Source organism: Sus scrofa, chromosome 5 (assembly GCF_000003025.6).
Source record: "Sus scrofa isolate TJ Tabasco breed Duroc chromosome 5, Sscrofa11.1, whole genome shotgun sequence".
Lineage (NCBI taxonomy): Eukaryota > Metazoa > Chordata > Mammalia > Artiodactyla > Suidae > Sus > Sus scrofa.
Window position 1 is genome coordinate 101,995,314 of NC_010447.5, and position 27,940 is coordinate 102,023,253.

General features: G+C 39.1%; 1 protein-coding gene across 1 annotated transcript in view; it reads right to left on the minus strand.

Moving 5' to 3' along the window:
- The window catches only part of SYT1 (synaptotagmin 1), a 522,998-nt gene that overhangs the window by 124,001 nt on the left and 371,057 nt on the right, over nt 1-27,940 (minus strand). Inside the window, 4 exon segments of the mRNA XM_005652622.3 lie at nt 9,355-9,522; nt 13,820-13,987; nt 17,485-17,607; nt 24,577-24,761. Coding sequence (XP_005652679.2) covers nt 9,355-9,522; nt 13,820-13,987; nt 17,485-17,607; nt 24,577-24,761 — 644 coding nt within the window.

A 27,940-nucleotide genomic window follows, 5' to 3' on the forward strand; every position in this document is an offset into this window, starting at 1 on the left:
TCTAGCCACATGTAAAACGAGCAGGTGTGGAGTGGGTACGTGTGCTCCCTCTCTTTCACCTTTTACTTATCTAGGTTCTTGTTTATCAGCAAGTCCTCACTCGTCTCCCTTATTCTGCAGTACAAATAGTACAACTTGCTGACATTTCATCTAATTGCAGAGTAACAGATTGTAATGGATTAAAGATTTCATAACACAAACATTTGGTATGCTCAAAGCAAGGGAGGAGGAAAACAGAAGGTGAACACATTTAATTTGAAGAAGTACAAACAAGATAATAAAAAAAATGTTCCAAAGCATATGATGAACCTACCAGAAGAGATGGCACGGTGAAAGATGCAAATGTGTGGAACGGGAGGGCAGGACAGGACGAGACATTCTCCCGCATTGATGACACTGCTTCCCACTCAAAATCCTCTTTGCTGTTTCAATAATTTAAAACACCAGATACAGGCAAGACCGTGCTTGTCTATACCATTTTTCTCATTGTTCTGTTTTCTGTTTGTTTCTGTTTCAATTCCCCTTCCTCACTTTCTGCGTCTCCAATCTGTACTCATGAAAGCCATGCTTCCTAACCACTTTGCTTTATTTAAAACTCAGCTGATTTTTCTTCGAGGTAAAAGAAAAACTAACACCCACACTAGCTTCTATTCAAACATATCTCTTTGGCACTACATGTATCAGAACTTCTATCTCCCGATGACTTTTCCCAGAGTGACCCGTTTGAGAGACTCTGTAGTGATGATAATGCTCAGAACATCTTGGGCACAGTCAGAATAGAAGTCTCACAGCAACATCCACTTGGTGGCTTTACCATAGCAACTGAAACTAATTTACTCAATTTGATCATCACCTTAGAGTCTATACTTGGAAATAGCTTATGACCATGTTGACAAAACTTACCTTTTAAAGATAAGCCACCAGTGAGGACAGAGAGAAGAACGTATTGCATACTGAGGAAGACTTGTGGAGAGAGGGGCTGGAATGCTAAATATTTTGGGGTCCACGTAAGCAGCACAGCTGGGATAACTGGGTATCCTTCAAAGATGACTTCCCTGAAGGTGGCGTAACTCACGATGCATGTGTGTTAAAGAACATTTTTATTTTATTCTAATTTGTCCAACGGATTCACTTGAAAACATTAAGCACTTTGGATGGTCCAGGCACAGTGCCAGACACTGGGGATAAGAAGGTGAACAAGATTGGTGATATCCTTGGATATGAAGCTCACTGAGTGTTCGTCAACTAAGCAGCAATATGGCAGAATAGAAAGAGAATGGGTTTGGAAGTTGGACCTGGATCTGAATCTGTATTCTCTTGCTGATTTTCTGGGTAGCACTGGGACAGGGAGATTTTCTGATACATGAAACAGGGATACAAAGCATTCCCCCCTGGGCCAGCACCAAGAATTCCCTGAGACACTGTGAGGAAAGCAACAGCAGTAGAGTGCTTGGCAAACAGGCGGGCTGCCTTTCATAGTCTAACTCTTGGCCTTGGGAAGAACCCGTTTTACAAGGCTTATTTAGCGTCCAGGTTCATCATCTGACATGGTACGGGACACTGTCACTCAGCGACATCATCACATCTCACTTCTCGGGGTTCTGTTCAGACCTCCCTCCACTCTCACGTGGGTCGGTCGCTGGCGGTCTTAGCTCTGCCCACTTGTCCTTGGTCCTCTCTCTCCTTTTACCTTCCAGGGGGCTTCTTTCTGCCTATTCAAATTCTGCTCAGTTTTAAAGACTAGCTCACGTTTCTCAACTCTTATATGGACCCTCCCTGTTCGTGGCTTTTGCGTTTAGCTTGAAACATGGTACATTTTAATGTCTCCTGATTTAGAGCTTCATGAGGCTGCTTTTCTTATTTCGCATTATGACATTTTGCTATTACTGACCATTCCCCTGTGTGAATCTTAATCTTCCATTTTAGGCACTTTATAACGGTGATTTCACAGATACTCAATATATGTTTTGAATAAACGAAACGGCAATTACGTTCTATTTAATGAATTTTTATGGAAAGGAAAATCTTTCTACCTTCATTAAATTCATCAGCGCTCATGAGTGAATAATAACATGTTTGTGTTAATGAGTACCTTCGAATCTGAGGGCTTCGTTTCCTGGGTAGGAATTCATGCTGACTACTGATGAAATATTATGAAGAAACAAAAATACCATAGCGATTTACTGCCTTTTTTTTTCTTTTGCTGTGTTACATTTGCAATGTATTATAATATTTGAGAGGGAAAATATATAAGTAGATCTTAATCAGTTGAATATTGTCAAAGAAAATTGACTAAGTGTTAAGATTCCAAAATAAGCAAGCCAAAGCTGAGGCAAAGTAATTTGTATCAGTTCTGCCTTTTTTTTCTCATTTAAATTGAGATTATAGGTACACTTGGAGGCTGAATAGACTGAGGAAGACAGTTGAAAGACAATGGTTTGGTGAAATAGAGTGTACGTTTCAGACTGATGTTCGAATTTTAGCTGCAGCATCGGTTATGTGAACTTGGACAAAATACTTAGACTTTCCTGGGCTTCAGGGTTGCTTTTCCTCTCATTGTGTAAAAGAGGTTTAATAGGTCATTTTAAAGACTATTATGAGAACTGTTTTTGTTGTCACACAGTGGATTCTTCGTGAATGGTAACTTTTATTTTTTGTGCCTGTAGCTTAGGTGAGGAAGTTAAGGTAAGCTGTAATAAGATGAATTTTGGACAGTAGGGAGCTGGGCTGGGAATATGGACCTTTGCACAGTGACAGCTGTGAAGGAGTGGGTGATGCAGTAGGTCCAGGTATGACAACGGGGGACAATGGAAGGTCAGCACAGGGTTTGAAATGCCCAGGGTTTCTCCCTCCACTTAACTCGTAAGAGTCTTAATTTATGTTAATCTTCTAGGGAATTCATAATAAAACAGATAAAATGTGCCAACGAAACATCACTTGTATCTGGTTCTACAAGGACTGAGTCATCAGCTGCTGTAGTCCCTGACCTTTGACACAGCTTGAAAGGAGTTGGGGGTGGAGAGCAGGAATGAGGCGCTTTGTGCTCTGGGAAAACTGGCAGAACAGGCCTTCTGGTAGTTTGTTTTCGGGAGAAAAATTTTTTTTTTTTTCTTTCTGATTAGGGCCACACCTGCAGCGTATGGATGTTCCCAGGCTAGGGGTAGAATCAGAGCTGCAGCTGCGAGCTTACACCACAGCAATGTGGGATCTGAGCAGTACCTGTGACCTATGCCGCAGCTTGCTGGATCCTTAACCCCCTGAGCGAGGCCAGGGATCGAACCTGTGTCCCCATGGATACTAGTCAGATTCTTAACCTGCTGAGCCACAAGGGGGACTACAGGAGAAAATCTTATGAACCCAATTCTTGGATCTTCCCATACTTAAAGCACTGAACTATTAACTAAGATATCTGTTTCTCCTGGCTAGCAGGGACCTTCTATAGAGACGTGTGTTTGATTGCAAAATCACATGTATACTAACCTCCATCCTTATGTCCCCCGGACAGTTGCTCAGAGCTCTCTGAGAGGATGTCTTTGGGGTATAATCACCAGTAAGTCCCAAAATAAAACGGAAACTCACTGATCTCAGGTGGTTTTTATTTTAGTCAGCAAATGATAGCAAGTTTTCATTTAGAATCTCTGAAGTGAGGTTTTGGCTTCATCCATCTGTGCCTACAAAGTCTTTTTAACTATAAAGGCAATCAAATTATAGTCCTACCCACTAGAGGATATTTCAGATTATCTGCTCTTCCCTATAATGTTTTTCGAAATCATACCATGAAGCAGACAATATTTATTATGCATAGCAATACAGTTATAATTGATGATTGAAATTCTGACCAAAACCTCATGCAAGTAAACCATAGCTATGGACAAAGACTTATCAAAAAAATCAGATGCAGCCCTACTTTGATGTTCATTTAAAGGGAAATTATTATGTTGCAAGCACCACAAAATGGACACATAGATATGAAGCATACTAAAATACATCACAGTCTTATAATATTATTGAATTATTTTATAATACATCTATTATAAATATGACCAGGAACAAATATTCTAGATTCAGTAAACTTATATTTTTGTTTATGTTCTTGTAGTTTTCCTTGGACTTGATTCTTTCCCATTTCCCTCTGGGTAAATTTCCATGCTGCCAGCAGAGGCTTAAATCAGAGCTTTAACTTAATCTTAACTTTTATTTAAAGTTAAATTAAGCTGAGCCACAAGCTCTCTGTGCAGCAAGGAAACAGGATAAAAAGGTTAGAGAGAGGAAAGAGATACCAAATAAGCCTTTACCACCCCACCCCCCAAAGTCAGCAAGAGAAACTCATCATTTTCATGACCATCAACAAAACAATGATTTTGCTAAGCGTCTATACTGCCTCCTTTTTTATATAAAAGGACTGAAAAGACAAGAGTCCTAAACCGTTTTCATTGTTTGGCGCTCAGATAGTCTGTTGACAGGTTGTCAGAATACTTTAGATTTATTTGTCAAAGCAGAACACAGTTGCTACAGTGTGCACTTTAAAATGGGAATTTTGAAATATCTTTCATGGTGTAATCAACACCTCTGTCCCATTCATTCATTCAAAGTACTTTTGTATAACTACTGTGTGCTGGTCTCTGTAATCAAACTGGGTTTCACAGTTGGGAACAGTAGCTAGGGTTGCTTACGGTCCAGTGGGGAAGATACACAATGAACAAGGAAACAGATATAAAGAAGTGTTTCTCCCGCAATGCTATGCATCAAAATGGGTGTCTTTGCTGCACTTACTGAAAGTGACAGATTGTAAGGGGCAAGGAAGGTGCTTACTGGCCTCCATCTTTGAAGTTCCCTCAGTGAACCTTTTATAAGGATTTCCACTCAGGGCATCGATTTGTTGTGCAGAGATTCTTAGAGGGCCTGAGTCACTGTCTGACCACTGAGTGTACTTAAGAGCAGCGTCAGTTCTTTCATGATCCTTGGACAAAGGAGATGACACAGGAATAATGACTTTAACCCATTCTAAAGAATCACGTTACTGATCAGAAGCTACAACAACTTTTGTTTTTGGATTGAATATGTATTCTCCAAATGCTTCTGTGAAGTAAATGTTTTTCTAATTAGGCTTAAAATGTGAAATTTTCTTGCAAAATTGATTTTCTATTAAGGCACTAAAGTAGTTTCTCTTCCCTTCTGCTTGGGTGCTAATTAAATTATGTCCCAACTTGTTTTAATTCAGCAATCATTTTTTTTCCCATTTGTAGTGGATTCCAGAATCTCATTTAAAAATCATTCTTTAATGAATTCTGCACAAAGTAGAGGTGACGGACATTCTCTAATGGAGAGAAAATAGCAGTGGTCAAGTCATGAGACAGACTCCTTAAAAAAAGGAGTTCAGTTGTATTCCACTCACTCTATCTTAATCTGTTTTTAGAGATGAGAAGTAGCCGTAGAAGGCATAGGGATGAAAAGTTAGGAAAAAAGCTGAAATGAAAAGGGTCTAAAGGCTTTGAAGATACACTTGATGCTGGAGTGCAGGGCTGAGACAATTTCCGCAATGGCCATAAATAAATTTTACTAAAGAAAATAGAACTATTGATACTAACATTTGAAGTAATGAAGTGAAAATATTAAATGAGTGTGTTTTTCAGAAACTCTGAAGGGAGGCTTCAGGTTTGACTTATGGGTAGCATAAATAAATATTTCTTGAATGATTAAAATGAGAAAAGTCTCAAGAATTCACCAGGCAGCCTGAGGCAATACATATGAGACGCCTTTTGCAAAAGGAAGAACTGTCTATACTGATGACAAAGGGTGATTTTGAGGCCTTAACCTGAAAAAGGGGAAAATTAAGAAAACGGTTTTATGTGTAACCTCTTGAAACTCAAAGGATTTCTGTTTCAAAGAAACAAAAGGAAGAGAAAGGTTTAGCTGCCTTGAGAGGTCGGATTGCATCTTTACCTGCTGGGGAGGTGGGAGGAGAGCCGGTGATCAGCCACATACAAAAAGGCAAGTGAACCTGAACTAGGAAGTGGCTCAGACTGTGTTAGAGGAACGCCATCAAGTCAGAAGGAAAGCCTCCGCAGAGAGATGTTTCTCCAGGGGCTAGCATCTAACAGTGGGTTTTATGCCAGTTGGGGCTCTTCTGGCATAATTTCTCTCTTCAACACCCCCTGTGTTTCAAACTTGTGCTTAGTGACTTTCAGATAAGGCTGCTTTCCATCCCCCCCCCAATTGCTTGCATATTTAATTGATCACTAAAATAACACATAACTCTTTAACTTACATAATTAACATAATTCTTCAACTTACATAATTGCTTGGTCATCTTATGACTTTTATGTTTTAAATTTTAAACAACAAAGCCCTACTCCATGTTATCAAAAAGCCAGGGATGGGCCCTCGTGGGTTGGATTGAACCTGTTTAAATCCAAGTCTCTCCATGTAAGACCACTGTGATTTACCAACTCGGTTTCTAGATTTCACACTTCTCTCTTCAATGCCTTTTCCTCAGCTTCTTTGGTATCTTTCACTCATCATGACATTAAAAACAAGATTTAACACTTCAGAGGAAAGGAAAACAAAAATCATAAAATTGCTCATGTAAAATGGACAAAAATTGTTTAAAACCACGAGAACTGAAGTCAGTCTGACTTGACCTTACGCATACAACTAATTTTCTCCGGTTAATGAACAGTAAGATGAAAGGAGAGCACATGCCAGTGAAAATAAGTAATTCCTTAGACATAAAATATAATTGGAATAATTTCATTTATCATGGGAAAATTTATAACTGAATCTGATCATCCAGAGATACCTGGTAAGCTAGACATCTATTTTATAAGGTCTTCTAAATCATGGTAAAAGGAAAGTCATCTGAAAACCAAAAACTACTACCAAGTAGATATCAAAGAGGAAAGGCTCCAGAGTTTAAAAATGCTGTTATGGAATTATTTCCCATTAAAAACCTCCAGAGACATTCAGAAAGTACAACAGTGGTGAGAAAAGAACAGAGAAATAGATAAAGGGGAAGACGAGCAGAACAACTAGGAGATGCCAGCAGGAGAAAGAGCACAGACGTGACTGGTCGGGAAGAAAGAACTCGAGAGCTCGGGTTATTGAACACGCCACACAGCAAGCTCAACCCTGGGCACTTTATCCTATTTAGTTGGTGAGGTAAGATAATGTCAGACCATTTTCTAGATAAAAACAAATGAATTTCAGCGAGCTCATCCAAGGTCTCTGAGCTGGTAAATGGATAGTAGGATCGACACTCAGGAGTATATGAACTTGAAAGCAAGCCTTTTTCCAGGAACCAGTCTAGCTGGCAATAGCAAGGCAAAGACTAGAGTGTGGGAGGACAATGAGACGGCACTAAAATCCATGAATGCAGGACAGGGTCTATCTTCCTCGTGTTTTTTTTTTTTTTTTTTTTTTTTTTTTAATACCTGGCATAGTTCCAGGAATGCAGGAATATAGCATGATACAAGAAACATTTACATAATGAATCTTTTGAATAAATTGGATGAGAAAAAAATCTTCTGAAGAAGAGACATGGAGGAAGAACATAGTAGAAGAAAGAGAGAGAGCTGGCGAGTGAGAATAGAAGTCTAATTCTGCTTGGGCCGTCCACATAAACTTGTAGATTCAAGAGTCATACTTGCAGCTTAGTGTCAATTCTCAACTGCTGCCCACATTCAAAGCATTTTTGAAAGAAGAAAATTGCTTGATGGCTTACACTTCCCACCACAGGCAAAAATATTCGCCAACTTTTTAGAACCCCAGTAGGGTGCCAGCTTGGAATTGTATACTGGTTGATGGCAACCAGGTGGAGTGGGAGCCATGCACTCCAGACAGGTGGGCTTGTGAAGCACAGGTGGGTCCTAACTGGATGCTCAACCAAGGAGCCAATCAATCCCTAGCCAATTAATGACACCTAATAGTTAATAAATACTTGTTATGGTCCCACTTTACCTCCCCCCCCACAAGGAATTCACACAAAGTCAAATACATCAATAAAATATAAAAATTCACTGGAACAAATTATTTTGTTAAATGATTAAAAAACATTGCGATCAAATGATAAATGTTTTCCATACAGATGCTGGATTTTAATATAGATTGGTCGACTCATTGGGAAGAACTACTTATGAAAGTTCTTAAAAACTCAATTATGATCCTTGGGTGGTTCTAGCCACAGTGGGGCTACGTATATTTTAGTATCTAAGAAGTTTAGTCTCATTTTGACTAAACTATTTGGTTAAGTTCTGCATAGTTCCTTCCAAAGAAAAAGCAAAGCTTTAACTCAGATAATTGTGACTCGTTTTGTACGACCGAGTAATACTTTCAGAACACCAATAAAATTTGATATCAGCATAGTAATAAACCTGTTCTAAAAATCTCTCTTAGTAGCAATGGTCACAGAAGACCTTAGGATGAAAGGATTTCTAGGTGACGGTCTTCAGAGTTTGTCTGAAGGCTTGGGTCAGTCTCTAATTTCCCTGGTGGCCCCAGAGTGACCACAGCTTACAGAATCCTAGGGTCCAGGGATTCTAAATGACGCAGGCTGTTGGCAATCCCTTGGGTAATTATAAACCCGTGTCAGGACTAAAATAATGGCAGGAAAAGAAGTTGTTTGAGGAATTCAGAGAAGCTAGGAGTTGTTTGCTTTATTGGCGTTGGTCTACAGAGACATTCACACAGAAAAACGCTAGTGTCAGGCCAGCATAGCATAATCAAGTAGATTTGATTATTATGTAGCTTAAATGCACTGAGGATATTGAACTTCCCTTTTTTAAATCACAGAAAATTCCTGGGTTAAACTATTAAAACTGGGGAAAGACAATGTGCAGAATACTATAAAGATACGTCATTTAAAAAATGGATTTAATATCAGCCTTTGTGAATTTTATTTGATATTTCACCCATTGTGCTCTTATATCTTTAGCAGAAACAAAGAACTGTCTGTGATATGCAGAAATAAGCAAGGAAAAAGTACCCCTTCATGGCTATTTAATAGCTACATAACCTAAGTAGAAAACATAAAATCTTGGTGGAAACTTACAAAGAGTAAGGTCACTTTCAACTCTTTTGTTAAAGAAGCAGAGACTGTGTGTGTGTGTGTGTGTGTGTTTCAGTCTCTGGGGACTTATCTACAGACCTGCTCACATCTCTCTCTTTTCTTTCCAGTAAGACTCAGAAGACCTGTATCCGTTTGAACGAGGTTATGCAATCCCTTGACCCTTTTTGGCCAGCTGTCAGCAGCTGGAGGCCCACGTTACCCTTTGTAAAAAGCATCTCTCAATAGGTTATTAGCACGCAGCAACTAGCAAGCACAGCTTGTCACATTAGCAATGCTCCTGTTTTTCTTACCTCTTCCTTCTCGGCACTTTGTAGATCACGCCATTCCTCAGTTACGTGACCAAAATCCACTGTGTTCATGGGGACTTTAAATTCCCCAATGATGTCGTGCTTGGAGAAACGGTCAAAATCATACACGGCCATCACCAGAGTTTTGCCACCCAGTTCCGAGTACGGCACCTAAGTGAGAAGCCATGAGGATAAAACGTCTGGTCACAAATATGCTTAAAACACATTGCTTGTTCGTAGTGTTTAGTTTTATTATTTACGTGGGATAAACAGAACAGGGAGATAATTGTGCCTTTTTTTTTCTTTTCTTCTGTCTATACTTTTTTTTTTTTCTTTTTCTTTTTAGGGCTGCATGTGTGGCAGAGGGAAGTTTCTAGGCTAGGGGTCGAATTGGAGCTATAGCTGCCAGCCTTCATCGCAGCAACGCCAGATCCAAGCTGCGTCTGCGACTTACACCACAGCTCATGGCAACAGTGGCTCCTTAACCTACTGAGTGAGGCCAGGGATCGAACCTGTGTCCTCATGAATACTAGTCAGGTTGGCTGGTTTCCGCTGAGCCACAGTGGGAACTCCACCTGCCCCCCCCCCACCCTTTTTTGTCTTAAATTGAATCACTTGGCTAATGGCTTGAGGCTTAAATTACTTGAGAGAAAATGGGGACTTAGTAGAGTGATTTATCACTTTATCCCAAGGTTCTAGAAGCTCTTAGTATTAATAACAATATCTCCTACTATTAGTCATGCTAGGAAGACTCTAAGATTAATGCAAGGAAAAAACAAGCCAATTGTACTTGACTATATAAATAAGTTTTCCATGTAGAATATTCTGTTACAGTTATAATAAGTTATGTCATCGGGGTGCAACTTTCTCCAGGGTAGATAATTTATTTCAAAAGTTGTGCTAACTCTTTGAAGCCATTTGGCTGCCACACTTTAATGGAACAGTATTTCTGCAAAGGCATGCTTGGAGTCTGCAAGGATTGGAAGGAAATCTACCTGCTCCTTAAAATAATTTACTGATTGACAAAGGCTGACTAGAAAATTGATGTTTTGAATATCAGAGATGCATTATAATGTAGAGCGTGAAGTTCTTTCTTAGATGTGACACTCTTTAGGATGAGAGGTGGCAAAAGGCCGAAAACTAATGAATTCTCCAGCTGTTCAAACATATCTGCGACAGATGCTAGGGGTTGGGATGTTTATTAGTGACATTTTTAATATTCAGGGAAAGCAGAGCAATCCAAGTAAGCTACACTTCAGTAACTGGGTAGAAATGCCCAATTAAGAAATTGTGTAGATTTGTACTGATGGTTTGATCAATTTTCAGACACTTGCTATTATTTTATCAGTGTCAACAGGTGTCTTATGCTCCAGCAAACATTTCTTAATTAATTCCCTATATTAAGAAGGAAAGAAGGAAGAATATTTGACTGTATATATACACGAAACTTTGGTTTTTCCAAAGAGATTTTATTTTCTCCCTGTTGGGAATCTGATGAAAAGACAATAAGAAAACATGAGGCGCAATGCATTTTCCATGTTAGAAGGGAAAATTAGCTCAAAGAGCTCCGTTTGGAAAGGAGAAATAAGTTTTATCTTCTTTCTTTCCTTTTTCTGCATTTTTTTTTTTTATGGCCACACAGGCGGTCACATTGGCTAGAGGTCCATTCAGAGCTGGAGCTGCTGGTCTACACCACAGCTTGTGGCAACATTGGATCCTTGAGACACTGAGCAAGGCTGAGGATCAAACCCTCGTCCTCATAGGTACTTGGGTTTGTTACCACGGAGCCACAACAGGAACGCCCCATCTTATTTCTGTAATCTATTTTTTGGTGATTGTACCGAAATGATAGCAGTCAAAAAACCTGAGCTCAGGGTCAGGCAGGCCTGAGCCTGGGTTCCCCCGTTTTCCAGCTGAAGGTCCTGGGCCAAGGAGATAAACCTCAGCTTTTTCATCCCTCGAACAGGGAGAATAATAGCGCCTACTTCACAGGGGCTGGTTGGGGCTGAAGGAGTACGTGTAAAGCATCTAGCACAGTGCTGGCGCACAGTAGGCACTTAATAAATATTTATTGTTTGAATGATGAGTCGTTCTTTCACGTGGACGTTGTTTTGGAGAAAGGAAGAAGCATTTAGTTTGGGACATGTTAAGTTCACATCGAGTGAATTTAAAGTCAGTGTGAAAGCCAAGCCTCTTTAAATGCCACCTTGCTTCCATTTCTGTGTCATGTAGCCTGTTGGCATTTAAGATGTATAATCTACAAGGCCTACTGGAGAGATGACTAGTTCTCTGGAAATAGTGGCATATTTCTTAAATCTATCCTAATATTATGGGTTGAGCAAACTTCCTGAAATAAAGTGGCACCTGATAAGATTTTATAAGAAATTTCAAAACCTCAATGAGTACGCTTCTTGCTATCACAGAAATTGCTAGAAATTATTGGCAATATATTTAGTTAGAAATAACATGCATATAACGCAAAAAACAAAGCCTCCCAACATTTCGAATAATCTAAGACTGCTGACTAAATTGTGGTTAGAAGCTGCTGATCTACATTGAAATGAATAATAGTCGTATAGAAAGATGGTGATTATCTTTTGCAATACATATATATTTCTGGTGTATTTTCATTGTACATTCTGTGGCATACTGACACTGCGATTAGCGTTTTATAAGCTGAGTAGTTCCAGAGGTTTTTACTGATTAGTAAATTAACGATCTGAGTTTGGAAATGTGGGGATTTTAAATAGGATTGGCGCTAACACATGAGGGATTTTTTGGTCTGAAAAAATTAAATTTTAGATTGAATAGACAGACAGTGGTCTTTTACAAAACCGGAAACAAGGTTCATGAAAATGACCCGTGCCCTGTTTGCATCCGTTTATTTCATACCAGCATGTCTGCTAACCCGAGGGGTGTGCAATCCTGAGGCTGACTGGTGGGCAGGCGATTGTTAGTCGCCTGCAGGCATCACAGGCATGCATCGTTTTAAGTAATGCATTAAAAAAAAATCACACGTTAAAGCTATCTAACCAAAGATTGCTTCTATACATGGCTTCAGGATGAGAACTACGGAACTTGCATATGCAGAGCTGCCTGAGGCCTGCCAGGCACATTTTCTTGAGTTTTCATACAACCAGAATCCCTCTTGATTATTGCTTATCTACTGAGGCGTCTCAGCAAGACGAATAGCAGGGATAAGCTGGGAGGAAAGGAAAAATGCTAGAGATGGAGAAAAACCATAGGTTCCTATTTTATCAAAAGGTTGAGAAGAATGTTTTCGACTGCTGAAATTGCGCTCGTACACAGAGAATTTTCCAAGAGAATAACGTCTATTTGTCTCATTTAAATAATGTCAGATAGTTTATTCTGTGGTTGTGATTTATTTTCAGGAACATGGAAATCTGGAAAAAGCTTATCATTCTTTGGGGTTTATTTTATTTTTTAAATTTAATTTTACTGTTGTGTAGTTGACTTAAAATGTTGTCAGTTTCAGATATACGGCAAAGTGAATCAGTTGTACGTATAAATACAGTGATTCTTTTTTCCCATGTAGGTTACTACAAACCGTCAAATAGATTTTCCTGTGCTGTGCTGTAGGTTCTCATTAATCATCCGTTTTACACAGTCGTGTGTATGTGTTACCCGCACCTCCCATTTCTTCCCTCCTCCCCGTGATTTCACCTATGGTAACCAGAAGATGCGTTTTGAAATCTGTAAGTTTGCTTCTGTTTTTCTTTTTTATTTTTTTGCCTTTTTTAGGGCTGCACCTGCAGCATATGGAACTTCCCAGCCTAGGGGTTAAATTGGAACTACAGCTGCTGGCCTGTGCCACAGCCACAGAAACTTGGGATTCGAGCTGCGTCTGTGGCCTACACCACGGCTCATGGTAAAGCGGGATCCTTGAGCCACTGAGCGGGGCCAGGGATCAACCTGCATCCTCTTTGATACTAGTTGGGTTTGCTTCCATTGTGCCACAACAGGAACTCCTCTTTCTGTTTTTTAAATAAGTTCTTTTGCATCATTTTTTTAAAAAATTAGATTCTGCCCATAAGAGATATCATATGCTATTTTCCTCTGATTTAACGTCACTCAGTGTGATAATCTCTAGGGCAATCCATGTTGCTGAAAATAGCATTATTTATTACTTGGCTTTATTTCAGATGGGGAAACAATCAGATCTAAAGGAACACTTGAAGCTGAACTCACTTTTTAGATAGGAATGATATCCTAGTTCTACTCCAGTCCACACTCTATTCTGAAACAGCTGAGCTGAATCCTATTTGGCCCATATCTAAATGCAATACAGAAGCCTCCCTGTACTGAGGATAAGAACTTGGCATATTCCGAATAGTGTCCTTCGAGTCGCTGAACAGCTGGTCCCACGCACATCTCTGTGCATGTCAGAATGCCATCAGGCTAGTTATCGAAACCAACAGAGGAAAAGTTCATTAGTATGAACAAATACCTTGAAAGTGAACTGCTCATTGAAGACAGGGTTAAGGGTCTTTCGGTGGACTTTTGTCTCAAATTTCTTCTTTTTATCAGGCAGCAGAAACACTTTGACATAGGGGTCAGACGTGCCCCCCATGTCTAGGGCGGGCAGCTCGGCAGCCTGGATGATTCCCACAAGCAGCTGAAACGAGAGGCAAACACCAGCGTTGGTGGACGTATTGGAAAAGATTGATTTGTTCATGAAGCTGCATATCGTGATGTCTCCCTTTCCTTCTTTGATTTTAACAAACTTTTATTCTCTTAGGAATCTGAATACAAAAGGCAAATGAAGTGAGCTCCAAAGACGTCAGAAACCCAATTATGACAGATGTAGGCTCTAGGAAGCCTGGTTTTAAACACAAAAGAGGCTTTTAAAAGGTTGCTGATTACAGTTAAATACGGAATTCATATTTGCCAAAGGGCTGCAATCAAATAACTTTGCAGTTGCTAAAAGCTCTTGTGCATTATTTCTCTTTCCAGGGCATGATTTGTAAGTGGAAATAAATTGTTAAACCATCACAAGACTGTAATTATAAAGCAGGAAATTTTTATTTTGGACCAAAGCCTCAGACTAGCTAGAAAGACATTTCTTAGAAATTGGGTAGCTTTTTGAGATAAAAAAAGATACTCAAGTTTCTATCATATTTGACCTTGTGTTCTGGCTACTTCTTGTTTTAACATAGAGTAACATTATTATATATTAAACTTTGTGTTTAACTATAGGGTACAGGGTCAAAGAACTATAGCTTTAGCTTCATATAAAGGAAGGGGAGATTATAATTAGAGTTTTTAATGCTAATTGACTAAGTTTGTGATTTTTCAAATACTGAAGAATCTCTGCATTTCTTCACATCTGTTTTTCTCAGTGATACATTCCTATTTCTTATTATGAATGCCAGTGTTGGCTGGCCCTGCTCATGTTTTTGCAAAGAAAACAGAAGGTGTGAGTGGACGATTCTGATGCCCTGCCAGCAGACATTCTGTGTCAACAGGCTGGTTAGATCCATATGGGAAACAGAGGTGGACTCACTGAGGTATATGCTATTCACAAGGTAGATACCATTCAGTAAATGCAGTCACATCATGGCTTTTCAGGTCAGGGTCTAAAATTTGGAGACTATGCCTTTTTAGCCAATAGGATGGGAAAGCAATTCACCTCCTTAAAAAAGTCCCATCCATTTTCTACAAAACGGGTCCCCTGTCTGTTTAAGTGTACTTTGGCTCATTGGTTCAGTTTTTAACCTCGACCAATACCCTTAAAGATGGCTGTTTCCATTTTAATGCTTCAGTTTCTGTTTATCATACAGCAGTGGCAACAAGAGTGCTGGATTATAGGTACACGAAATGTAGACAGATGGTCCAAGAGTGGCGAAAGTAGACATCAGATTACAAAGACGTGATGAGTAAAGCAATAACTTTGTCACTTGGTTTGCTAAGCTGGTATTTGGAATTTACCTTTGGATAGCCATGTGAATGAGCAAGATTAGAGTCTCTCCTCACTTAGTGCAATACTTTTTCTTTTGGGGCAGGGAAAGTGATAGAGCCCAAATGCTTTCAATTTTGATCACTTACTATTCTTGAAGGATTTGGGGGTATTTTGTTGATAAGAGGTGGAAGTATTTCTTCCAAGCCCCTCTGACTTCCGCCTGTGAGCTAAGCATCATATTTCTCTCTAGCACAAAAGCTTCTTAGACTACTTTTAGGACGGTCTTTTGAGTGTTGGTAAGCAAATATATGTATTTGATTATAGCCTTATCTACAAAATTCCTCAGACGTTATCTTCCATGACTCACAGGAATCATTTTATAAATCAGATTAGCTGAGGGCATTTAGAAAAATAAATGCATACTATTAAAATGTTATCACGTAGAATATTCTAGATCCTCAGAATGAAATAACTTAAAAATTTGTTGGCTAGAAAGGGAATAGTAAATGCATTTTATGCTATATTTGAATAAGAAACATTTAGTGCCATTTCCTCACAAATACTCCTTTAAAAAATGATACTTAAAGTACTCAAAGCCCATGGAGAATCTTAAAATTTATGACTACCCGGGATGAGATACCACTAGGTTTGTGCTGGAAAATATGCAAGTAGAACAAATTCATTGGAAAATGTTGAATACATGTGTCCAGGCAGGTTACATTTTGGGGTGAAAACATGTTATGTGTTAACATAAGTTGACTTTGCCATGCCCTGAAAGATACAAATACAGGGAATTTTGCTCTCAGTCAACTCATCCATTTTTTTGTGGATGTGATAATAATGAGCTTAAAGCTCTCTGTCACTGACTGGAAATGGTATAAATATATAGAAATCCATACCTATAAGCCTGCATCTGTAACCAGTATGAAGCTTTCTAGAATGTACTATAAGGTAAGGAGCCAGGGCTGTGACGAAGCTCATGAAATACAAGTATTTGTTCTATGGCGTTGCATATTAATAGTTCTTTACAAGGAACCCTCTAGACACTTGAGAAAGAGAAGACGTTATTTGAGCCGTCAATTCCTAAATAAAGCCCAGAATTTTTGCAGTTGCTCAGAGCTCACAGTGTTATTGATGTCCAACATGAGTCACCAAAGCTGAGTGTTGGTGTTTGATTTATTTATTGTTTATTCCTCATCCAGCTGGACATAATTAACACATGGTGCCTGGAGTAGTAGCTGTGTGTACATCTATCAAGTTCTTGCCTGCCCCGAAAGATCGGCGAACTGATCACACTGGAGAGATTTAAAACAAACTGGAGAGATTTAAAGCTCTCCTGGTGGGAAAAGAACCATATCATAAAGATTCTTGAGTCTGGTTTCAGCTTGGCTAAATCTTACTTAACTTTGACCTTTCTTTAATAGTTCAGAAGGTCAAGGGACATTTTCATCAGAGTCATGAATCCTAGAAGGTCTTTTTAGGTAGAGAGATTTTTAACATTTGTCTTTGAGCTACCTCTGTAACAGGCAGTTAATAAAAGGTAGCTAATATTAGCATTCATCTAGGTGGCACTTCATGACTTTTGGAGAAATGGAAGGAGGAATTCCTGTTTTGATAGAACCTTTAGTTCCTCGCCAGCTGCCTTGTCGGGCAGCCAAGCAAAGGCACGAAAAATTAAGTTGCAGGTCTGCCTACATTTCTGGAACTGTTGAAACCTATACCCAGCATCACATAAGGCATTCTTTCTGTTGAAATCCATGGAAAGCCAATTTTTCATCTTTGATTCTTTCTCAGAAGGTTAGATTTCGTTTCAGAACCTTGGCTTAAAGGGTGTTCTAACCCAAAGGCGTCTGCCCCTGTTTGGATCCAAATCCATGACTTCTCAGGAGGACCGCTAGGGCTCAGGGCGAGGGACCTGGGGCTGTGAGCTCTCAGCTTCAGACGGACTGCTTCAAGGCAATTTGTATTCCGCCGGCCTGCTGTCAGTGCCGTAAGGAGACGTAATCGGCAGAGTACTGTGCATTCTAATGACCAGAAGTTAAATTAGCAAGTAGGGGACCGCCTGTACCTAGAAATTATTTCATCAATAGCTCTGGTAATTACATTTTCCCCTCGTACCAAAGGGAATGTTTGAAAAAAATAGCTTCTTTCAATTTCTAGTTGGTAATTTCAGAAAACGCAATGGAATTACAAGCCATTCCCCCCCCCCAGACCTGGTTATTCTGGAAATCATAATCCAGTGAATATTGAAGTTTTCCAAGTTTCTCCTCTTCTTTGGGTTCTTCTTTTTCTTCCCCATCAGTCAATCCGGTTTCAGCATCATCATCCTTCAGGGCCTATGAGTAGGGAAACAGATTATATGTGAATTCAAGGGAATTTTCATTAAAACCCTAATTAAACTGGGTCTGTGGTTATACTTGCAAGCTGTTAGAAGCAAGCATTGAGATGCTGGAAATCTCTTCATTTGTCTGACACACATTCACATCTGCTGCTTACGTATTTTTTTTAAATTCCATTTGTGCACGGAATTTTATCCCCCAATCAGCAAGCAACATGGAAGCAATGGAAAAAGCCCCTCAGAATATTGCGAGCAAAATATGTAAAGTTGGTGCAAGGAAAATGTCAGCTCTGTGTTCTCTTTGGCTCTGATAAAACTGCTTCTTTCCGAGGTATGATAAACATGCTGTTAACCAGGCCAGTTTTCACATTCATGTCGTTGAAAGAGATCTAAGCTAAGCATCATGTAAGACATCTTGGTACATGCAGTGGATTAAGTAACATGAAATGCATAGCCTTTTCTTGCCTTGTTTCCTATGAAAAAGACAGTCGAGGAAGTGATTCTCAGAAAACTGTAATTTCCTATGTTTTGCGTATACATTTATAATGGTTATGGAAAAAGAGGAAAAAAAACATGCCACCAGCAAATGCATGTTTAGGGAAAAATTGACCCCACTTCCAGTTTCAGTTTATTGTTTTATTTTTATAACAGCTCCACGGAAAGCTAGGCTGAATTAAATTGATTTCTGGGTCTATTTGATATCAAAAGGCAAAAGGAGTGACATTGGCAATTTTGTCAAACTGAAATTTATATAAAAATTAATTTTGCAAAACCATGGCACTGAACTTGCAGAACTCTGCTTGAACCAATGTTCTTTAGAACCTAGAAGTTGAAATACTAGAAAGCTCATTATTTCACAGATGCATTCAAATGTTCCTCTTTATTAAAAATAATATTATATAGTGTAATTTCCCAATAAATGCAAAAATTTTGCTCAGAAATCAAAGGTTCGAAGGGTTATAAATACTAGAAATTTTATTTCCGGGGTGTACATTCTTATGGCTTTAAAGAATTATAAAAGATAACTAAAAATCTATAAGTAGTTATTATCCAAAATTAAAAACGATAAAATGTACCATTTTTCTGACCACTAGCGAGGTTGAAAAATTTAAACCTCTTTGTATGAACCGTTTGTATTTTTCCTTCTGGGACCTGCCTGTATATAACTTTGCTAATTTTGCTTGCCTCTTACTATCGTAGAGACTTTGTATTTTAGTGGTCTAAACCATTCTCTGGTTATATACTGCAAATATTCGCTCCGAGGTTTTGGCTATGGCATTTTCACTGCCTTGTGTGTACGTCTGACCGTGACTGCAGAATTTCACAAAACTGAAGATAAAACAATGGCAGGCTGCTTTATCTCTCTGACGGAGTAGAGGCATGTTAACTCTTGTCAGTGATCAGTGATCGAATTCAATGTGAGAATTCTTAACTCAAATGAAAGAGGTTTAACCAGGCTTCAGAGGCATCAGACTACAGCTCGACCCCCAACTTCTCCTCCCAGATTACATGGTCTTTTTTCTCTGCTCAAAGAAAGATTTTCTGTTCAGTGACTCATTTGCACAGAGACCCTCAGCGGGGATCCAAAACAGCGCCCTCTGTCTCTGCACTGACTAGACTTTCCAGTTTGGCTCTATCCATCTAACTCTAAATTGACTCTAAAAAACTAACTTGGTATCATCTTACCAGAACTCATAGGGCAGAAAGATTGTATTAACAGAGAACTGAGCTGTGGTTGGAGATGCCTCCCATTTTGTGCTTCTTGAAAAATTTCAGAAGGGTACAATGACTTTGGAAAATAGAAAATCATCGTTATTGTACCTTCGCAGGAACCTTTCCAAATCTAGGCAGCCATTTGCCATTTTTTTTTCTTTTTTCTTTTTAGAGCTGCACCTGTAGCCTATGAAAGTTCCCAGATTAGGGGTCAAATTGGAACTGCAGTTGCAGGCCTAGGCCACAGCCACAGCAATGCAGGATCTGAGCCGCATCTGTGACCTACACTGCAGCTTGTGGCCGTGCTGGATCCTTAACCCACTGAGTGAGGCCAGGGATGGAACCCGCTTCCTCGTGGATACTAGTTGGATTCTTAATCCATTGAGCCACAGTGGGAACTCCATGTGCCATTTAATTTGGAGTTGATATTTGAATGTTTCCTTGAATGGTAAAATGTTGATTTACTGATAGCCAAAGGCAGGAAACAACACACTTATTTAAACCCGGGGGTGTCAGTAACAAACGTGATAGTAAAGTGACAAGGAAAAACTACTGAGTCGAACTGGAGGACTTGAACATTTTCTTTGTTTTTTGCTTTTCTTTCTTTCTTTCTTTCTTTCTTTCTTTTTTTTTTTTTTTTTTTTGCTTTTTAGGACCATACCTGCAACATATGGAGGTTCCCAGGCTAGGGGTCTAATCAGAGCTACAGCTGCCGGCCTCCACCACAGCCACAGCAACATGGGATCTGAGCTGTGTCTGCAGTCTACACCACAGCTCACCGTAACGCTGGATCCTTCACCCACGGAGCAAGGCCAGGGATCGAACCTGCAATCTCAGGGTTCCTAGTCAGATTCATGTCTGCTGCGCCACAATAAGAACTCCCACATTGCCTTCTTAAAACCTCAGCTGTGTGTAAGTCTTTAATACTGTCTTAAAAGATGTGTTTAGAAAGTTGCAACGTAGATAATGTGTCTCTCCTAAGATTTTAGTTTTTTTTAAATAGCAAACTATTAAAATTTTTTTTGAGTATAGTTGACTTAGAATATTGTTAGTTTCACATGTACAGCCAAGTGAATCAGGTAGACATATGCATATATCCACTCTTTTTCAGATTCTTTCCCTGTATAGGTTATTGCAGAGTATTAGGTAGATTTCTCTGTGTTGTACAGTAGGTCCTTGTGACTTACTTCTTTTACATATAATAGTGTATATATTTGAATGCCAACTTCCTAATTTATCCCACCCTTGAACTTTTCCCCTTTGGGAACTCTAAGTTTGGTTTCCAAATCTTTGAGACTGTTGCTGTTTATGAATAAGAAAAAGAGCAAACTAAAGCATATTTTTGTCTGAAAGATGTGCGCATTACTCCCTCATTAAAATAAAAACTTTCATGGATTAAAATACTTTTTCAAAATCTCCTTCAGAACTGACAATTTACATATCATGTTTCAGCTCAGTGCAATCTGAAATAGCTGAGATATTAAATCTCCTTCTCCCTAAGTGGTTTTTTCCCCTAATAAAAGCTGCAGGACCATCTCTGCAATTATTCGGCATGAAATAGGGCTAAATTTTTGATAATTTCTCAGTGCCACTATTCATCATTGAAGTGATTAAGTCTATTCTTGTCCCAAAGGCTCAGCTTAAGCAAGACATTTTCTGTACCATTACGTTAAATTCAGGCCTATTAAATCAGTGGCTATTATAATATCTCAAGAGCAATAGTCCCTCCCCCAGCACCTTCCCCCACCCCAACCTAGGAACAAAATGCAGAGGAAAAGGCATGCAAGCCCAGCAGTTCTGAGAGTTTAATAAATTGCAGTTAAAAAGCTGTGTTGAGTACATCAGCCCTTGTTTAAAATTTCAATAATTTAGTGCACAGACTTCTAGCTTGATTCACTATTGAGAAGGTGCTCAGTTGTACTTGGAAAAACCATCAGAGGGAGTGTTTGTTTATTCGAGGTTAAACTGTTCAGTTACGGAATTGATAAGGTGTACTACCTTTGGGCAGTGCAGGTCACCGAATTCTCTTTCTGGGGCCACCCATTAAAATGTGAGCTTTCTAATACTGTTCTATTTAATTGGTTAGTAAGGTTTAAAATGAGAACGCTTTATCTTAAAAAGAAAAATCAATTTAGTTCAGCCTCTTGATGTGTGTCAGAATGGTACACCCTCAGCTGTGGAGCCCCCGCTGCCAGGCCGCTGAATGTATCTGAGCATTGACGAGGGGTGTCTAGATAGCAGAGGAGACCTACCGCAAGGGACAGTCCAGAACAGTCATGAGACACAACACAGATAAGGAGGACATAGAAGGAAGAAATAAAAATTTAAATATCCACACACATCAGTAACAGCCATGGAGAAATGACCTTTCCAGACCTCTGACTTTGCAAGGGGATACTGCCCCTCTGTGTATTTTTAGTGCTTTTATCTTTTAAAACATTAAAAAACCCTTAAATAAATATCCTTTGCTGAATAAATATACTGTCTATTCTTACCAATTTGTTGTCATTGAAGAATACTTAAGAATTCTTTCTTTTTTTGGCTTTTATCTTTTTAGGGCCACACCTGTGGCATAGGGAGGTTCCCAAGCTCGGGGTCTAACTGGAGCAACAGCTGCTGGCCTACACCAGAGCCACAGCAACGGCAGATCCTTAACCCACTGAGCTAGGCCAGGGATCAAACCCTCAACCCCATGGTTCTTAGTGAGATTCATTTCCACTGCTCCACGAGGAGAACTTGAAGAATTCTTTCTTGATTATAAAATCTTACCACAGAGACATAAGCGTCAAAACCATCGAGACATACAGCCAGGAACATTGAAATCTGAATTTCTGTGCTTTCTTACATGGAATGAAATGGTAAAAACTCACTGATTTCCCTAGAGCCTATGCATCTTAAGAAACTGTATCTAAAATGCCTCTTATATGCGTCCAATTTCAGAACGAGAGAGGCAGAGACCATCTTTATTGCCTTCCTCATAGTCACATCGGCATTCTGTTTAAATGGCTTGAAAATATAATTAAGGGATAATTTTACTGGGCGTTGATGCTGTTTTGAAGTTGGATGATCAGAGGATCACCGTGGGACACAGCGTTTTAAAACGTGTCCGTTCTATTTTGCTTCCTTCTCCTTGCCCCTCATAAAATGAGAGAGATCTGGCACCTACTTTTGTCTCCTTAAAGAGTAGCACAAACTATTGTTCTATAGCTGTTTACCAATGGGGCCAGTCTTCACTTGTCCCAGTTATATTTTATTCTGGACGTTTAATTATTCCTAAGTTAAAATAAGACCTATAAGATCCAACATAGATAAAATGATCTCCTTAATATTAAAAACACCTTTTTAGGTTTTGGAAATCCTAAATGCTGTGTTGTTATAACAAATTGCTATAAACTACTGCCAACTTCGTAGCATTTTTCCCTGTTTGACTCTTTCTCTTCCCTTCCCACACAAAGGTATTCGTGATCAATGGAAAATTGACCACTGTCTACCCTCTCTATTTACTATTTTTGAGATCTTGGTCATTTATCCAGCTGATAACGGGTAATAAACACCACTGTGCTTTAAAGTACAGCCTTACGTCATACAGAACAAATTTCACGAAGAAAAATAAAATTACTCGTCCTAGGAAGAAATGCTGTAGGTAATCATTTAACAGTATTTAGTGCTTTTAATGGTTCCTTCTGGTATAAATGAAAACCACATTTGGATTTTATTGTGGTTATGGAAATGATCATCCATATATTTGCAATTTGTTTCACAGACATAGTTGAAATGCACCTACAAATTATTTGGTCCACCCATGTCTGTCTAGGAGATTGTTTCTACACTTAATCTCCCACCCCTGTCGTGTACAGAGATCTGTATCAAGTCCCACTTGTTACAGAAAATGATGACATAAAGCAAGCCGTAATTTAAACCTTCGGTTCCCTGTAACAACCGAAAAGAAACAATCTGTACTGGACATCTATGGTTGAACATTGGCGACTGTTCTTTGGCTGTGATTAAAAATTCAGAGAAAAACATAACCCTTGTTGAGCTGAGCTCAGGACAAACCTCTGAGGGTGAGTATAAGCATTGCGTTCATCCTACAGCCCTGAAAGCAAGCAAAAGTGTAAGCGAAAAATGGGCCAGTGTGAAATTGCTGTCAGTAGGCATTACAGTGTCTTTGAGGGAAGCGTTTAAAATTCAAGCTGGGGAGAGGGATTAGTACTCTGAGTATGTGGATACCGATGCAAATGTACTAGAACTGCTTTCCTTAGCTAAACTGTTCTTAAGGAGATTTACATATTTAAAGGTTCAATTAATAGTAAGCCTACAATAACAGTTTATAAAACTGCCTATATCTATTGCTCTTAGGGACTAAATAGAACTTTTGAATTATTTGAAGGTAAACCTCGATCATTGAAAATGTTAGTTCTCTGAAAAATTTTTACATTTTTACATGAAATAACTGTTCTTTAGAGATATCCAAAATGAATACGATTTCAAAAAAGAAATGAAGAGGCATTTAATTATTAATAGTAGACTTCATTCTGAACCAGATCAGCCTGTGCATTTAGGCAAAACAGACACAGTATAAAGGACATCCAGACTGCTGCTTGGGGCTTGGGAAGAAAACCAGCCAGGTGGATTTCATAACCCACATCATGGTTCTAACTGTCCCTAGTGAAGAAATAATAAGAGTTTTGCCTGGAAAGTCTACCCTGTTCTTTAGAACCCATTGGTATTTCTCTCTCTTCCCTTGCATAACTCATTATTTCTAAGCACTAATAATGGAGCTGGATGGTGGTTTAGGGATAGTACATTCCATCACGTGTGAGAAACAGCTCTAAGTCTTATTCTTTAACAGTGATGAGTGATGGTGTTAAAAAAATGTCCTGCCCAGGAGGGAAAACGCTCAGACGCTCCCTACTTGGTTTCTCTAACTCGAGACACAGTGAAGACCAGCCGCACGGATGTAATAAACACACTCGGGCATCATTCCAATCGGCCGGGCTTACCCGGACGGCCCTGAGGGTCAGGGCCGCGCTCTCCGGGTTTATACGCTCAGGAGGCTGAACCTCCTTACCAAATACTCCCACTGTGCTTAGGGATGGTGAGTATTGAGGGAGAGATTGGAAAGCGTTTCTACAGCAGTGACGCCTGTCCAGACACTGCTCATTTCTGTATTTTTCTGGCACAAAATAACAAACTGTCTATTTTAAATTGTCAATAAAATAACCTCAGGAGAAATAGAAAGTGAGTCCATTACCTGGTCCTTCATGCTCTTCCCTAAGTCTTTGACATCTTTCATGTTAATGGCGTTCTTCCCTCCCTTTTCCTTTCCCTTCTTCTTGTTTTTCTTTTTGAACAAGCATTTCTTACAGATGCAAAAGCAACAGGTCAGGACTAAAAGGACTGCAACTATGGCTATGGCAATTAAGGCCCACGGTGGCACTGAAAGAAAAAAAAAAAAAGGGCATGTTCTGTTAGTAAGGAAACATAGGCAAAACCTTTAAATTCACGGTGTTCATGCTCACAGAGCTATTCACTCTTTCATTCGTATTATTGTGCTCTGAGCAGTCTGTTCTGCGTGGCTTCATCCATGTCTTCCGCCCAGAGTGTTTCTATCGTTTCCACTGCGCCCTTCCAGGTATGTCACATGCCATCTCCTCCCTGTGGCTTTTCCGGTCTTTCCAAGCTAGGTTTTCTTGAATCCATTCCTTCATTTCTGGAGTTGGAACTCTGAGTTGGAGAACTGGCTCCATCATTTACTAGCTGTGTGACCTTGGGTGAGTTGGCGAACCTCTCTGTCTCAGTATCCTCATCTCAGCAGTGGAAGTAAATTGGAAGGTATCTCATAGTCCTCTTGGAGAGTCAGATGTAGTGCTTGGCACGTGGCAAACCTTAATAAATATTAGGTTCTATTACACATCTATCAAATACTGCAGGTACTATTAATATGTTCCAGGCTCAGTTGAAGTGGGGGACCATTAATCAAATCAACAGAAAAACAAATGTAAAATCATAGCAGTAGTGAAGGTTAGGAAGGACTTGGTGCTCTGAAAGCTGAGCGTGGGGAGGTTTTCCCACTTGGTCTCTGAAGGCAGGGCCGTTGTTATAAAAGCAGCCTTGATTCAGGCTTGGCCACTCACAGGCTGTGTGACGGGCCAGGTTCCCGAACTCTTTGGAATTTGTGTTTTCTTCTCTGTAAAGTGAAGCTCATGGTGGCACTCATTTCATCTCCTTTCAGGACTGAGTTAAGAGACTGAAAAACCTTAGAATGGCATCAGCGCATAGTAAGAATTCACTTAATAATAGCTATTTTTTGATATTCAAGGCATAGGTTTCTGTTGCGGCTGACCCAGCTCAGAGTACATTTAGGGACATAAGACACATAAAAAGAGGTGTTTAACTCCTCGGAGAGGAGTTAGGTGGATGTGCTCAGAAATGGAGAGGAGGAAGAAAGAGTTTTTAGTTAAGGGCAGAGACTTCGAATTTGCAGGCTCTATTTAATAAAGTGTGTACAAACAAAGATACTCAGAGCTGCTTTTCCTATTACGAGTTGTCCAGCTACTAAAATAACTCTGTTTTCTTATTTAGCCTCCCCTTCACACGTGCTTGTAAGAAAAAATTAGCTCTCATAGAAACACAGAGGATTTCAGTTTGCCTGGAAAGTAATCATTCAACTATTGAGATTAATCAGAAGTAGTAATTAGATTTGCCTGTTGCAATCAAAAAAGACATTGCGCCCTGAAATTGTAAGAAAAAATGCTATTTTCTACTTGCTACATAAACATCATTAATATCAACGATTGCTGAACACAAGTCAGGAGTACCTGGACAATGGAGAAACACTTAAAAATTAACTTTTCTTCAAAATTGAGAAAACCCACTCTTGGCTCCCTTTGCATTTAGCTGTATCACGGAGAACACTTACCAGGCATATTATTCTAGCTCCTGAAAGGTGGCTGGGTGTTAACCTGAGGATGCGTAAAGCCGTGTCTTCTGAATTGTGTTTTCAGTCAAAGACAGATTGGTGTGGAAGTTATAGATAAGCCCTGTTTCCTTATAGTTCTCTAATCTCATTAAGCAATGGAAAAAAGTAAAGTAAGTGTGTGTAACCAATGATATAGTAGTGCCTTTGAAAGAGCCTACCTCTTTGGAGCTAGTGAAAACCTTGCTGCGTGAATGAGGGGGCCTCGGTATTCATTGCAGGCAAGGCAGTATCGATAATGACCCTTCATTTTGAACCTCGTAATTTATTCTCCTAGTCAGACTTGTGTGATAGTCTCTCAGAGAGCCACATAAAAGTCTCTTAAATTACTTGGATAAGACAGAGATCATTTGACCACTTTACAAAGGAAGACAGGCAGTGAAAGCACAGGAACACTATATAAAAAGAGTTAAAGAGATAGGAACAAGGATTACAGGAAGAAATTTGAAATTCGTGCAACTTGAAAGTGAATTATAGCCACTGGAAAAAAACATTTTTGGCTTCTATTTCTTATGGTGCAGCTGTCTTCTAGCTTCACTTTCAGTTGCTCTTCTGAAGAGCTTAATTTTAACTTTGACTCTGCTTTATTGAGTATATGAAACAAGCAAACATTCTCTCACAATTTACTGGTACCTTTAGATAGAATAAAAAAAAAAAGCTTTAATGCATTAATTTTGTGTACCCATCTGAAAACTGGAGTGAAGGGATGATGATACACCATCGTCAATGAAAGGCAGTTGAGTTGAATTTTAATGCTGACCATTTTATTCTGTTTTGTAGAGCAACTCAATATTTAGAACTTGGTAAGTTTAATAAGAAATACCATCCACGGTCTTACTACTTTGTAATACTTATAGAAATACGTTTTGTTACTAGTGAGGCAATCTCATGAAGTCTGCTTTGGCTTGCACTAAAATTTTATTGAAGACCTTGTCGTGAGCCAGTAGCTGTGTTACATCTTTACGTACGTGATTTCACGGAATCTTCGCAGAAGTTATGTTCATTATCCCTTCAGTTTTAAAAAGGAAAACTATAGATGGACTAGTAGGAGAAATTCTAACATATTTTCACATTTTTATGTTAAAATGTGCGCCTCATAAATGTAAACAAAGGAAAAACCCTTGTCTTGCTCTGAAGCCTATTTAAATAGGACTTTTTACATTTGAGAAAAAATGGAGAAAATAAAAAATAGCATAAGATGCTGCCAAGAGTCATTTCTTTAATATAAAATACAGTTTCAATCAAAAATAGGCTCACTGAAAGATTGCTACTGGCAGAAAGCTCTCAGTTTATTGCTACCCAACTATCATTAAATGGAATTTTACAGCATGAATTTTAACATTTAACTTAGGGACCTTGAAATAGAAAATAATAGACTAATGTAAAAACTGTCCATTAAAAATATTATTTTCATCTTCTACTTAATGAATTAATCTCACATATCATTTAACCTGAAGATAAACTGGTGCATTAGAATTAAGTCAAAGTCAATTCTGCTTCTGATGTTTTATCTTAGACTTTGTGGTAGGCAGAAGATTAACGCCTCAAAAATGTCCACATTCTTATCCCTGGAACCTGTGAATGTGTTACCTTACAAATCAGAAAGAACTTTGCACATGTGATTAAGGATCTTGAAACA